Source organism: Nicotiana tomentosiformis, chromosome 12 (genome assembly GCF_000390325.3).
Source record: "Nicotiana tomentosiformis chromosome 12, ASM39032v3, whole genome shotgun sequence".
Taxonomy (NCBI): Eukaryota; Viridiplantae; Streptophyta; class Magnoliopsida; order Solanales; family Solanaceae; genus Nicotiana; species Nicotiana tomentosiformis.
In genome coordinates this window covers 36447600-36463125 of record NC_090823.1, presented here as the reverse complement: position 1 = coordinate 36463125, position 15526 = coordinate 36447600, and the positions used below count along the sequence as shown (strand labels likewise).

The following is a 15526-nucleotide window of genomic DNA, read 5'->3' as shown; positions in this document are numbered from 1 at the left end:
TCCCTTGTGAGGTCTATACTGACCACTGAAGTCTGCAACATCTGTTCAAACAGAAGGATCTTAACTTACGGCAGCAAAGATGATTATAGCTACTTAAGGACTATGATATCACTATTCTATATCATCTCGGGAAGGCCAATGTGGTGGCCAATGCCTTGAGTCAAAAGGCGAATAGCTTGGGCGGTTTAGCATATCTATCAGCAGCGGAGAGGCCATTAGCATTGGATGTTCAGGCCTTGGCTAACCAATTTTTCATGTTGGATGTTTTGGACCGGGGTGCGCAGTTTATATCATGATTTTAGAAGGTCGTACAGCGTGAGTTAGGCATACAGGTTGAGTTGAGTACAGCATTTCACCCTCAGACGGACAGACAGTTCGAGCGCATTATTTAGATATTGGAGGATATTCTTCGTGTATGTGTTTTGGAGTTCAGGGGTTCTTGGAATCAATTCTTGCCGCTTGTAGAGTTTGCCTACAACAACAGTTACCAATCGAGTATTCAGATGGATCCGTATGAGGCTTTGTATGGGAGGTGGTGTCGGTCTCCGGTGGGTTGGTTTAAGTCAGGCGAGGTGAAGCTATTGGGCACTGACTTGGTTCAGGATGCTTTGGAAAAGGTTAAGTTGATTCAGGACTGACTTCGTACAACCCAATCTGGATAGAAGAGTTATGTTTGGAAAGCGATATTGTATTCATGGTTGGAAAGCGAGTCTTGCTGTGAGATTCGCCCATGAAGGTTGTTATGAGGTTCGGGAAGAAGGGAAAGTTGAGCCCTAGGTATATCGGACCTTTTGAGATTCTTGAGAGGATTGGTGACATGGCCTACAAGCTTGCATTGCCACCTAGTCTAGCTGTAGTTCATCCGGTACTCCAAGTTTCTATGCTCCAAAAGTATCACGGTGATCCGTCTCATGTGTTGGATTTCAGCTCAACCCAGTTGGACAAGTTGTCTTATGTTGGGGGGCCAGTAGCCATCTTGGATAAGAAGGTCCGAAAGTTAAGGTCGAAGAGCATTGCTTCAGTGAAGGTTCAATGGAGTGGTCAACCAATCGAGGAGGCGACTTGGGAGACCGAGCATGATATGCGTAGCCATTATCCTGTAGAGCTTGTGACTTGGTATCACCGGATTTTGGGGAGTTTGTTTCTGTTGTGTTGTGAAGTTCTTTTATAATAGTTGCTGAGTTATTTGCGAGTTTTTATCATTATCTCAGTTATATTCTGCATATATGTTAGGATTACCTAGTCTTAGAGACTAGGTGCCATCACGACATCCTACGGAGGGAAATTGGGGTCATGACACATAAGCTACTTGCCTCAATTTGGTATATGTTTTCATGTATTCACGCCTTTATTTATTGATCGCCTTTACTTGCTTGTTACTTTTATATGTTGTTAATTAGCCTCTTTTACTTGTCTTATGTCTTTACTTATTTAATTGCCTTACTTACTCTATTTCACTCAACTATGTACATTGAACTGTCGTAGAGACTTTATTTGTTTTGTTCCCTTTTGCGTTATGATGTGAGATACGTCATAGCTAGTTGTAGTATTATAATATGTATATAAAATTGGGATCAAGTTGTATGTTGCAACGATATTGAGATTATATATGGGATCGGGTTGCACGCTATAACGATATTGACATTATATATGGGATCGGGTTGCACGCTATAACGGTATTGATGTTATCTATGGGATCGAGTTGCACGCCACAACGGTATTGTTATTGTGTGTGGATCGGGTTACGCGCCGCATTGGAAAAGTTATATATTGGTTATTCTTGGCTGATGGTTTCGTTGTCGTATTGTGTTGTGAAGTTGAGTAGTGATGTTATTCTGGGGGCCTCTGTTGTGTATTTCTTATTTCGGTTTCCATGTTATTTCCTGCTCCTCTATTCCGTTATTTTTTTCTACTTATACTCGTACATGTTTACAGTGAGTGCTCTGTCATAGCCTCGTCACTACCTTATCGATGTTAGGCTCGGCACTTACGGAGTACATGGAATCGATTATACTCACACACTTCTGCACTTCTTATGCAGATTCTGGTGTTGGTTCCAGCGGTGCTTAGTGGATATTTGTCCGGACCCGTTTCATCAGGAGACTTGAGGTAGAGCTGCATAGTATTCACAGACCCTAGAGTCCCCTTCTTATCTACTATACTATTTATTTTATTTCGGACAGTTATATAATTATTTCAGACCCTGTTTGTAGTACTTCTAGCAGCTCATGTAGTTGTGACATCAGTTTCTGGGATTAAACTATATAGTGTATGTATGGATTTTTTTTTATGTATTTCAAAGTTTCATAGCTTTATCTTTTTATTAATTTGCTTTTAAAATTGTTAAAATGATGAACTGTTTAGCTATTGTTGGCTTGCATAGCAAGCGGATGTTAGGCACCATCAAGACCACGTAGTTGAAATTTTGGGTCGTGACACTAACACGATAAAACCCAACTCTTTCGGGGATACAAACTCATATGTGTCTATGTTCTTTAATACTCCATCATAGATCACATTAAAAAAACCAAAAAGAAGAATGAGACGCAGATTTTCTCTTACTTTTTGTTGAGAAATGAATGATACTTAGCAGGCGTTTGGATATAAAATTGGAATTTTCTATAAAAAAAAAAGTAGTATTTGGAGTTTGAGTTGAAAAATGGTATTTGAAATTTGAAATTATGTTTGGATATGCATTTCACTTGAAAATATATTGCAGTTCTGTGAGTGGGGAAAAAAGTTTTCCTGAAAATGAAAAAGTGATCAAAGACACTTTTTGATTTTTGAAAAATTCATTTTCAAATATTCTTTTTCAAAAAAACAGGCAAAATTTCATGGACACACATTTTTGAAAAAAAATTTGGAAAAAGGAATTTTTTTTTATAGACAAACAGGGTAGTTTAGAATATTTAATTCTTTTTTTAAAGCTAATGACATGTGTCATAGTTTTATCGCTGCGTGATATACAATTGCTAAAAATAGTAGTCAAATACTGAAGAGGTATGTAATAGATGCACTTTTAAAAATTTTGAGTACGTAAATTTATTCTCGTGGTTAACTTATTTGTAACATGAATTTAGGGACAAGCTCAAGTGGCAATCTACGTATTTTGCGATGCTTCTTATACAATACAAAGATGGTTCTTACTTATCGCTCCTATTTCCCTTATATAGCCTATCTCTTAATAGATTTACTAGAATAATCAATGTGGACATAACTCACCAAAAGACAAAAGAAAAGAAAGTTGTTGCATCAATTGTTGACAAACTGTTGCATACTTTGTTGACAAGCTCCTGCATCAGGTAATCGGTACATTGAACAGAAAATACTTCATCTGCTGAACTGACATTTTCAAGTTATCAAGCAACTTGAGACTGGAAACCTTCATCAGATACAAGTGCTCTTAGGTCTTCCTCTGTAATTTTCTGAAAGATAGATACAGGGAAGATAAATAGGCGACAAACATATTCACTATACCGAAGAACTGGAAAAATGTTTTGCACAAACAACATGAATAATAAATTTGAGCATTGCATTATGGAAATATCACTAATTGAATTCACCTTTTTTTTCTCAGCCACTGACTTGAATCGCCAAAAGAGGTCATCAAGTTCTTCCCCTCAAATTCATATCCAAGCTGTAACAAAATGAAATGATTTTGATCCACGTTCACAATAATATTAATTAGCATTATATGGAACTCTTAGGGTACGTATCTTACCTCAAGCATTTTGGATTTCAATGCATGGCGCCCACTGCACAGAAAATTCATAATGTCAGCAAATTCTTAAAGGAAAAATGAGAAAAACGGAGATGATTGTGTGATAAAATGGTAGTAGTTAAATTGTATGGGACAATAGTACTAGAGTACGTTTTTTAAGGAATGTATAGTGTGGGAACAACTTTGGAGAATGCCTATCTACTACTCCCCCGTCCATAAGTAGCCTTAGCTTTTGGCCTTATTATTTTGGTTTAAAATAAGTATCATTTTTACATAATCAAGAAAGAATTAATTTTAATTTTTTAAATTTGCCCTAATCAAGAATGAGTACAGTTTTTAAAGAATGTATAGTGTGGGAAAATGTATAGTTTTTAAAGACTACTAGTGTATATTGTTTGCTTGAATGATACAAAAGTTACGACTGTTAATTAAGATTTGGAATTTATTTCAGATGAAAGTTTTAGAAAGGATATCAACGATTATGAATAGAACAAGATCAAGGACTTTCAATAGATAACTAAAGGAGACAGGAGATAAGTATAATATTTTCAAAAGCTATTGGTGATATGAGAAGCATTAAAAATATTCCTTTTTCTTTTTACTTGTATTTTTATGTAAAGAGAGTATATATATCTTGGGATATATAAGATATGTGGACCAATTTGATAGATGACTATAGTTGACCCACATATAGTAGTTTGTACATAATTTTGACACTGAATTGGTATATATTACTGTTGACTATTTTTACTTATAAGAAATTAAATATGGGGGAATGACTCATTATAGCAAAATAAAATCAATAAGTTTCTTATATATGGAGGGCGATTCACTATTTAAATAGAAACAGCATTGGAGTTCATGGAGGGATAATCCTATTTGAAAAGAAAAATGTACTTTCTTCTTTTCATTTTCAATTTATATATCAGTCTTTGAGTGTGCATAAAGTTGAAAAAAGAAAGATGTCTTGCACATATTGAAACTATCTTTATAACTTATAGACTGTAGTCTTAAACATATATTTCTATATCCATAATAGTATATCATCAAGAAAAAAATGTAAAGTTTAATTAAAAAAATTCTAAATGTAATAAGGTATCATTCTTTTTGGAACAAATTAAAAAGAAAAAAATATCATATAAATGAAATAGAGTTGTAAGAAACTAAGCATAAAAAATACCCCATCCATTTAAATCATTCGTTTGATTCGACTAAATTTAAGAAAAACCATAAAAAAAATTAGCTTGAAAGCTTAAATGATAAAAACTTATGTGTCTTTCAATTTGTGTGGCTGAAAAATTAAATCATACCTGAGTTTTCACAGACTAATACCGTATTCAGTAACACGTTGAAATCCAACATCTTCAGGGGATACAAACTCATATGTGTCTCTGTTCTTTAACACTCCATCCTAAATCACATAAAAAACCAAAAAGAAGAATGATGCACAGATTCTCTCTTACTTTTAGTTGAGAACTGAATGATACGTAGAAGGTAGAAATTGCAATATGTAGTAGATTAACATAATGGTCACTTCAACTTTAAAACGGGAAAACTTTGTGCTCAGCAATAGCAATATCACTAAAAAAATACACAAGACTTTTACTGATTAGACAAAATAACGCAAAACCTGATGGATGCCACTCTCATGAGAAAATGCATTAGCTCCAACAATGGCCTTATGTGGCTGCAGCTTAAGCCCACTGTACTCTAACCTACATAGCAACAATTGTGTCAACATAAAAGCACAAAAGAAGCAGATTTCAAAAGGTAAAATATCTCTAACTAGAAGATTAAGATAAGAGTAGGGGTACATGCAATACCATTTTGCTCGTCGCGATTATATGCTTTGTATTAATCCCAGAATATAGACCACCTAGTACTTCCTCTCCGCGATATTTTAGGGCCATCACAATCTATTTCAGTAAAGGGCAAGTCAAATTCCCAACGAAGAGAAATGGACATCATTATTGTTTAACCCAAAAAATAATTTACAAGAGCAATTAATTTTATATGATGGACCACAAGCGACTGATTTGATCCGAAAGATATAAATTTTCGTTAATACGACATGATAGAAAAGTAAAAATTGAATTTAATGATATATAATATATTAAAAATAAAATAGAGAAGAAATAATTCTTATTGGATGATCCTTGATTGGATGATGGGCCGAACTATAGCAAACTTGGGAGCAAGTAGCTATGAATTATAATGTATATAATTGTAGAGAATAAAATTAGATGATTACAATAATGGTAAAGTGTGTCTATTTATAGGACTAGTTCTAGGTAAACGTTCTCCTTGAATATGGGTTTATTATGAACATTTACTCAAATTCATCGATTACTTTTGGAAGACCTGTAACAACTGAGTAAATGTTGGAATTTCGTAACTGATGAGTTAATTCTGTGCCTATTGAGTTAATCTCGTACCTGTTGAGTCAATTTCGACGAAGCCTACCATCCTTCTTCTACTCCTAGCAGGAGCTATTGTAGAAGGAAGGTGGTCGTTATGGTACTGTTACACCCCATGTTTTCGTACGTAAGAGTACGTTGTAAGACAATTGATGTAAGCCCAGAAATGAGATTATTTTTGAAAGTACATATGGTAAGTTTATCATGTTACCTTTGAGATTATAAATCTTTAAGATCATAGATAACAAGTGCCAAGAGGGTTGAAAGACTTAGAAGCTAAGCAAACTGAAGAAAATAAGTTTCGTCGAAAGTCGACAAGTTGGGAATGTTATAACATGTACTTTTTGGGGTGATACTAGGGTTCTTACCATGATAAAGAGGTTACGTTATGAGTTATTTAAGTCGTATGATAGTCGTGTATTATATTTTGAAGTCAAGCGAGTTGTGGAACAAAAGTTGGCAAAGGTCATGACAAGTTACATTCATAAATGTGCTGAAATTAGGTCAAATATAGCAGAGTTTTTCTCCCAATATAATTGGAATTATGGGATGATCCACATATCAAATTTAAGATCTATGAGTCTAGTTTCTAACTCATTAAACCGTTTGTCGATACGACATCAGAGTAGAGTGATATTTGTAGCTTCGCGAGACTGCACAGACTGCATAGTTGACAAGTAGGTGTGTCACTAAAGCTTTTTGACCAATACATTTCGTGTTCTATATGAGGTCTTTTTGGGGCATATTATATACCAACTTGTAGGTCGTGGAATGTAGTTCCTAACGCCCTTAACCGTTCGTTCATACGACATCCGCCAGGCTAGCACCTCTTTGACTTTTCCAAACTTAATATATATAGGTCTTAGGCCGTGTTTATCTTTATTTTTCCATAGAACATGACTTGAGAACACCCATAAACATATCCTTAAGCTCTATTCTAGGGTTTCAAAGAAGATTAACATCCCGGGTACGAAATCAAGCAGCGATAACACTAGAAAGATCCCTACGACGTAAGTATCGCTATATCGCCTCTCTTTTTCTTTGTAGTTTGAATTTTGGAAGGTACTTCATAGTTAAGAAAGCGTCTACTTTCTGTATTTAAGCTTTTATATATCGAGTAAGGTTGATAAGTTCATTTTCTAATAGTTAGAACTCACGGGACGGTGATCGGAAGCCGTGAGTTCAATTTATTTCAATTTTAGTGGACTATTTTGTAGTCCACTCATGTTGGCCTATTGTGCTGCTGATTTATGGAGTTTGGAAGGATGTAGGGTGTGGAGAAACGCCACATGTGATAGGGTAGTAGGTTGGTCACTCGTCGTTGTAATTTCAGGCTAATTGACAACTTGTTGATTTGGCGTGTTATGGTATATTTGGGGTTTTTGTTGTATTGAAGGTCCCGAATTGTAGATGGGTTGTTTTTAAATTGCTGATTGTATTGTGTTTGTATCTCACCTATAGTAGGCTTGAGGGAGTTGTTAAATCAGGGAAAATGATTCCCGTTTTATTTTAAGAATCGAGTTATTATTTGAGATACGTGATATACTAGCGCCATCTAAGTTGTACATGTATTTCTTTATTATAGGGTTGGCGCGCTAATTGTCGTAAGCTTGTTGTTGAGTTGAATTGACAACTTGAGGTATGTTAAGGCTATCTATTCTTTCCTTTTCGCATGATCCATATGATACAAACGAAACATGCAAACGCGAAACTTTCATAAATGACTCTATTCATAGAAGTACTAGGGGTGCCTATGTTCTTTATTCCCCATGTGTCCTATTATTATATATTTTGTTCACGGGTATCAGAAAAATACGTAAATTGCTAGTAGGCTATCAACTCAGCGGAAGGTGTTTGTGCACTCTACTTGCTCCGGAGTTGCTTATTTGATAAGTATAAATTGGATATGTATTGATTGGTATGGCGGGGCCCTGTCCCGACCTTTATGACATTTATGTACTCTTAGAGGCTTGTAGACAGATGTCATGTATATGGATACTTGTATGGCCTTATCGGCCTATGTTTTGAGTATACAAATGACCATGTCAGCCTTATAGGCCCGTATGTCATATGTATAAGTTTCTATATCATGTTGGGTCGTCCTATGTCTAGTATTCCCTTATGTTTTATTCCCGTTATCTCATGACGGACCTTCTGGCCTATTTACCCATGACGGTATGATAAGAAAGATATGTTATGTTGGTACACGGTTGTGTAAGGTACCGGGTGCCCATCACGGCCCTGTGGTTTGGGTCATGACAGGTACGACAGAGGCCATTGTTAATCATAAGGAAGGAAGTTATACGAAAAAAGAAGAGGATCGTTAACAGGGTTTGAGGAAGAAGTTAAAGACAAAGGAAAGTAGAAGAGGTTTTAGAGGGCTAATAATTCCATATTTATAAGGAAAAAACGTCATCATGAATCGTCATCATAGAACTGTCGTATCAAACTAACAAAGTCGTCTATGCCTAGAAAATCCCAGCAAACTACAGAGTCAATTATAGTAAAACATGTGTCTAGAGCATTAAATAAGTGAGACATAGATCTCTTCACTACCGCAAAGCAACATAATGATCTCGGAAAGAGGCGGCTAAACATTTCAACCATAAATACACTCTTCACTTCTCGGATATTTAGTTGAAAATATTTAGAAAGTGAGGGGAGGGGGGGACTATTTGTATTGGTGGAAAATAAACTCACCATGCAGACCAATACTATAATGACTGGTGTAATCGGAGTCGATGCGATAAAGAAGAATATGTGCAAAGAAGATATGAACAATACCCACGGGATTGCTTATGAGGATACTGTGCATGTTAGTTGAATAAGAAAAAATAAGTACGAGGCTGATAATTAAGGTCATTGGAAGCCATAGAAATGAAAAAGTCATTAATAGCGACGAATATGGAAGGAAATCAGTCGAATCCCTGATTGTACGCAATTTGTTGTTGTTGCCTCAGCCGTTACAAATCACTCACATAATGGGTAATTAATGTAATAAGCATTAGTAACGGGCATGAATTAAATAGGGTAAACAGTTACAAATTGTAATATTATATAAGCCCCCTTCCATAACTTGTATCCTCGTCGAGAGAACTGCTAAATTATACTATCAATTACCAATAATCTTACCGTTTTCTATTATTGAAAGATTATGTTCTATCCTATTGGAAGAAAGCGATAATCATCAATAAGATTACTATTTCCTTATTATCTTTATTTCATTCTCTATTATTGTTATTCCTTTTCATAACAATCATAATTGAAAAAATGACGTAAGCTGGTTGTTATAAACCTGAATTATTCTATTTATTTGTTTTGACTACTGAAACTATATTTTGGTTAAAAAATTATTACCAAAAAAAATAAGTACCAAGATAGCAAAAGGATCCCCATATATTTCAAAACCTAGTTGCACGTGTACAATTATTCTTGTCATATGGTTTGTCTAATTGTCTTCAATAATTCATCGAACAGAAGCAGTTGCCTCTCCTTTATTAAATGCATGTGTGTATAACACCAAATCCAGTATCAAAACCTTTTAGCAGTGAAAAAGCAGAAAAGAAAATGGCAATAAACAAACACAAGTTAATCAGGGCTTGTTTTCTGTTTTTTCTATGAAGGAATAGGAAGCTTTGAGTAAAGAAGAGAGTAAAATATTGTTAGTCTTGACTCTTGATATATGATATATATGGTCCAAATAGGATTTAGGTGAAGTCTCTTTGTACAAAAGTTAAACACTAACTCACCTCCTCTAGAGAACCATTCCCAGCTCTTTCACCAATGCCGTTGATAGTCACATCTACTAGTCTTGCCCCTGCACACACTCCCTGAAATTGAACACACACTTCAATATTTTAACTTATAAGTTGGTATAAACCATTAAGCATTAGTGGCAGGCGAATTTAGTATTTAAAGTAATATATATTATTTCACCACACACAAAAATATATATTGTCCGAGTTAGACGCAGTGGACGTCTAGTCCAAATCCGGCAGTGTTAGCACAGAAGAAATGGAGTACATACAGCTAAGGTGTTGGCAGTAGCAAGCCCAAGATCATTATGACAGTGAACTGAAATGATTACATCTTCGACTCCTGGAGTATTGGCTTTTATGTCAGCAATTAATTGTCCAAATTCATCGGGCAAATTGCATCCAACAGTATCAGCTAGGCAAATGGCTGTTGCACCTGCTTTGATACCTTCTCCAAGAATATGATAAAGGAACTCCCTATCAGATCTGACAAAAAATAGACTCAGTTTAGAAGACAAAGATGCAAGTCATTTCGCTTAGAAGACTGCTATATTCTATTCGAAACCGACAAAAAACAAATTTTTCTTTTAAAAAAGTTCTTCCGTCTTTTGCCTTGGAAACATTCTCGTATAGAAATCTAAAGTAAGACTCTGTATAATATACCTTTCAGACCTTTTCCCGAACCTTACACATAGTGAGAAGTCCACTTAATTAACCAACAACTCTAAACTGTAGAAGTGAGTAAGGGATTTAACTTACATTCATTGTTTAATCCATATTAATCACTACAAAGCTTTTTAAAATTCATAAACTGAATTTATGATTACACTTTTCTACATCAATGTTGAAGGATTAATTTAGTTTTTAAAGAGTTAATGTTGAAGGGCAATTATAAACCTTCTAAATGCAAGTTAATTCTAAGCAAGCTTTACAATTTCCAAGATAAAGAACCTAAAGCAATGATAAGTTAATCTTATGGCAGATGCAAGGAACTCTTCACACACTCTAAAATTTGATCTCAAGGATAGGTGATACTTGAATAGAATTTTGTTTTGTATATACTCCCTCCGTTCATTTTTACTTGGTATGTTTTGACTTTTCACGCTCCTTAAGAAATAATAAATGAAGTGCATAATTTATCATGATACCCATATTAATTGATGCATATTTTATTGGATTTGAGAAAATGATTTGAAATGATTAATAAATACTTTGGGTATAACAGAAAAAAAAATCGTCTTCTCTTGATATGCGTAAAGTGATAAATCATCTTCTCTTGATATGCGTAAAGTGACAAGTAAAAATGAAAATCTATTTAAAGTGAGAGTAAATAATTTTTCATTTCTCGAGAGAACTAAAGGGTTACATTCGATTAACTATATATACACATGTATTAAAAGTATTCATTCAGTCCCTACATCTTCAAGCACCATTATAATGGCCCTACATCTTCAAGCACCATTATAATGGCTATTATTATTACCCCTACTTCTTTATTATGAAATGCCTGTACGGGTACAAAATTGAAAGTTAGTTTATCTTTTGATACAAAAATATTATATGAATAGTGCTTAGGTGCAGGGTAAAAAGATCATTCAAGTTTTGATGAGTATTTGAGTAATATAATCTTACACTTTGGGCTTCACACTTAAATTTAAATGACCATTTTACCCTTCAGTTTCATTCTCACAATGATTAATCTATGTTTGATAACCCAAAAGTCACTTCTTAAATTTAAATAGATGCATCTTTTCTTCCTTTCTCCAACCTCTCGTGACTTCCCTAATAATGATAACAAAACTGATCTCTTCACATTGAATTACAAACTGATATCCTCTTTTTCATCATCTTTGTTTGTTCTATGAGGTTACATAGTCATCGATTTCTTCATTATCTATGGATAATCATTTGTGAGAATTCCAGCGAAGTTAAAAGTTAACATAAATAACATTCTAAATAACTTAAATACTTTCTTTATGAAAAAAAAAAAACTACTGCTGCATACTTCTTATTAATAGTCACATACTGCTTCATACTCCTTATCGAGGAGTCCATTGCTTAAATTGTGCTCAACTAACCGAAATTATCTACTAAAGTCATTTTTCTTTCGTTTGTAACAGCAAAGTCATTTAACTACGTAAATAGCACTCAGAAAATCACTCAACTAGATTTCTCAAAATTTTGATTGCCAAATACCTATTTTACCCGCTAAGTTATCATCTTTTGTCTCCATTTTATTTTTTTAACTTTTTAATATTATGATTTTTTATCTTTTTAATTTATATTATTGACTTATCTATAAATAAATAAATTTTATTTATAAATTAAAAAAATAAAAATAGTATTTAAGCATATATCATGTTGGAATAAAAAAATATTGAGCATAATAAAAAAAAGTTAGAATAATTTGTTCGTAATAATAGTTTTGATATTAAAAACAAAAAATCAAAAATTTATTTACACAAATTGATAATGAAAGAAAATAAAAGTTTTATAATATATACTCCAAGCACGTAATAAAAAATAATTATTAAAAATAAAGGTATTTTTATATTTTACATTATATATTCTTGAATATTATGCTTAATTATATTATTATTACGACATCATATATGCTAGAAAACTAATTTTTTATTTGGTAAATAAAATTTATTTATTCTATAGGTAGGTCCATAATGTAGATTAAAAAGAGAAAAAAATTATAATATTAAAAAAGTAAAACAAAAAAAAAGATTGATAATTTAAATGGTAAAATAGGTATTTGACAATCAAAAGTTCGATAAAAGGGGATGAGACGGAAAAAGAAGTGAGAAAAAAAACTGAAAAGGCAATAATCTTTTCCCCAATGCTGGTACTACTACTGAATGTGATTTACTTCTTTCGGATGATATAGGCTTTGCTTGGTACTTTATATATTTCCTACAGGTAAATGTAAATAATTGTTATAGTCATTACTCATTACCGTTACTTATGCCTTTAGATTGCTTTCTATAGCATTTGAACTTGCACTAACTTCAATCTTGCAAGTACTTTGTACTATAAAATAGCTTTTGTTTATTTTTTTGTTATGTAAATTTTAGGGGGAAAAAATACAGTCACAATCATACAATCAAAAAATTGTCTTCTTTTTAAGCTTGATTGATTTTATTCTCTCTATGTTATGCTATTTCATTACTCACTTCAAATAGTTACTTCTTTCCTCACATCTTTTCTATTGTAAACTTGATCGCCAAAGTTTCACTGGCGGCTACTCTCCTTTTCTTCCTTTGTGAAGTAAACTCTCATTATTAATAAACTATGAGCTCTAATATGATTATATTACTTCTTTGAATCTCTTTGTATTTCTTTTGTTTTTAAGGTTCTTTTAAATAAATTGGTGCTGTAATAACATGTCGTGTCCACTGTTTCTTGCGGGTCTTGTATATCTTTGCCATAGGTTTTAGTCATTTTGTACAGAGTTCAGCACTGGCACTTTGGTGTTGTGATTAAAATAAATATGAAGAACACTATTAATCATGTTTTATTTGCTCCGTTATTATTAGAAATCCTTGAAATAGTAGTTTGTTTTAGATTTATTTTGATTAAGAAGGGAAAAAAAGGTATTATTATGCAAAAACGGCAATACAAATACTGTTGTCAACCCAAAGTTAAGATTTTTAATTTATAAAAGAACCATCATATATACTTTAGAAGTTTTAAGATGTCAAAATAAGTTTGAACGACGGAAAAGCTCTTTTATTTTAATAGTGTTTTCATTTTAATATTCTATTAGAGGAATGTATATATTCTGTATCAATTTCTTGGAACCAAATCGTGACATAATATATATACTTTGGGGTATGGCTATTTTGATATTTTTTTTAAAACTGAAGGTATGAAACTAAAGTGAGAATAACTTTAAATTCGTACTCATATTGCTACTTTCTTATGGAGTATTTATATTTATTATGATTTTATCGATTATCTATTAATAAAGTAGCGTTTAACTATGAGATAATATTTGGCAGTCTGATTGCAAGAAAATTTTATTTGAATGAAGTCCAAAATAATTAGTGGTGATTAGTTGTTTCCAATTCGACTTTACTATTGAGTGGTCATAAAGGAAATTTATATTTGTCTAAAATGAAAGTTGATTTTTATTTGTGAAGTGAAGGCATTACATTTCTGCATGATGAATTTTATTAACAAACCTATTTTCTTTTTAAGTCTGATTAAATCTAATTTCACATTAATTTAATTACTTTATCTTTCATGTATAATCATTTATCAAATTATTATTTTAATAATATTTTATAAACTCGTGTACTACATGACTTGTAATACAACGTATATGTGGAGAAAGTAGTATTCTAAAAGAGTTTAAGTTATATAAATCATCGATAGGTATAAAAAATGCAAACCTTGCAGCATCTTCAATGCTAAACCGGACATCCTCACAGAGGGTTTTTGCATAAGCCACCATGCTCCGCGCTTTCTCCACTACTTCTTCTTTACTCATCTTCAACTTATATTTCATATGTATCTCACTCGTCGCAATAAACGTACTAATCATCGGTTTCTTCGCATACTTCAAAGCCTCCCAAGTTCTATCAATATCCTTCTTAGTAGACCTTGCAAAGCCACAAATCACTGGCACATATCCCTCTTCATCTACATTATTACCTATTGAGACGATATAGTATAAATAAAAATATCTCTTTTCATTGACTTCAACATAGTACTAAGGTAAGGTTCGGAGTAATAGTGTCAAAATACTCTATTTTTAATGTGAATTCGGAAAAAAGTTCTTAAAGTTTTTGGACATATAAATTCATGAAAAGTTACTAGTAAGTCATAATAAAAATTCAACTCATCAAAGAAAAACGTGGTAAGAAAAGAATCTCTCTAAGTTCCCAAATACTAGTAATGTTGGCACATGTATTGAAACATATGGAGCAATATATATGATCACACAAATCAAAATTACCACTTCCTGTGCCACCAACTTCACAAGCTCAAAATCAGCGTCAGAGGCAGCTGGAAAACCAGCCTCAATAACGTCAACACCAAGCTTAGCCAGCTGACGTGCAGTGTCCAGTTTTTCTTTTATAGTCATAGCGGCACCAGGGGACTGCTCTCCGTCGCGAAGGGTTGTATCGAAAATACCAACATAGTCAGGGTCAGAGAATCTTCCTGGCTTGTAATTTGGCCGCGGCCGGCGAATATTTGAGCAGCGGACAGTTGTGCTTGTATATGGACAATGGCAACGCTTTGTAATTGAAGGCATAAAACTAAAGACGCTATGGAGAAAAGTGTTTTTAGAATGTGATGAAAGGGAAGTGTTTAGAGAAGTTGTAGGATTTGCATAGATAGAAGCCATTTTTTTTTTCTTAATTTGTTGCAAACAAGAAAAGAGGGTTTGTTGAGATTGGGGTTGTAATGCCGATAAACTGACCAAAATAGTGTGTGTATATATAATTAATGTAATGAATATTTGTATATGTAGATAATTAATATTTCCGTAAAAAGAAACTTTTGGTCCTAAGCTAAAAATAAAACCTGGATTATAAATGTACATACTTAAAACTTCCGTAAAAGTAAACTTTCTTCCTTCGCTAAAATATATAGAACATGGCCCAGTAAATTTACTGTTA

The 15526-nt window shown here is 33.2% G+C and overlaps 2 protein-coding genes and 1 long non-coding RNA gene across 3 annotated transcripts; 1 reads left to right on the top strand and 2 right to left on the bottom strand.

Moving 5' to 3' along the window:
• Window positions 1–730: 730 nt before the first annotated feature.
• On the top strand, window positions 731–1243 carry LOC138902483 (uncharacterized). Its single transcript, XM_070190353.1, has 2 exons — window positions 731–1116; window positions 1234–1243. Exons 1-2 carry the CDS (start codon window positions 731–733, stop codon window positions 1241–1243), a joined length of 396 nt encoding a protein of 131 aa, XP_070046454.1.
• A 2079-nt stretch (window positions 1244–3322) lies between these two features.
• Window positions 3323–5638, bottom strand: LOC104098604 (uncharacterized). The gene is made up of 5 exons (XR_011412686.1): window positions 5536–5638; window positions 5352–5429; window positions 5032–5132; window positions 3722–3755; window positions 3323–3425 (listed from the first exon to the last, which is right to left on the bottom strand). It is a non-coding gene; the product is annotated as an uncharacterized lncRNA (long non-coding RNA).
• Window positions 5639–10810: 5172 nt separating this feature from the next.
• Window positions 10811–15252, bottom strand: LOC138891415 (2-isopropylmalate synthase B-like). The gene is made up of 3 exons (XM_070190352.1): window positions 14847–15252; window positions 14294–14555; window positions 10811–10844 (listed from the first exon to the last, which is right to left on the bottom strand). The coding sequence occupies exons 1-3, from the start codon at window positions 15250–15252 to the stop codon at window positions 10811–10813; spliced, it is 702 nt and encodes a 233-aa protein (XP_070046453.1).
• Between the last annotated feature and the right edge of the window lie 274 nt (window positions 15253–15526).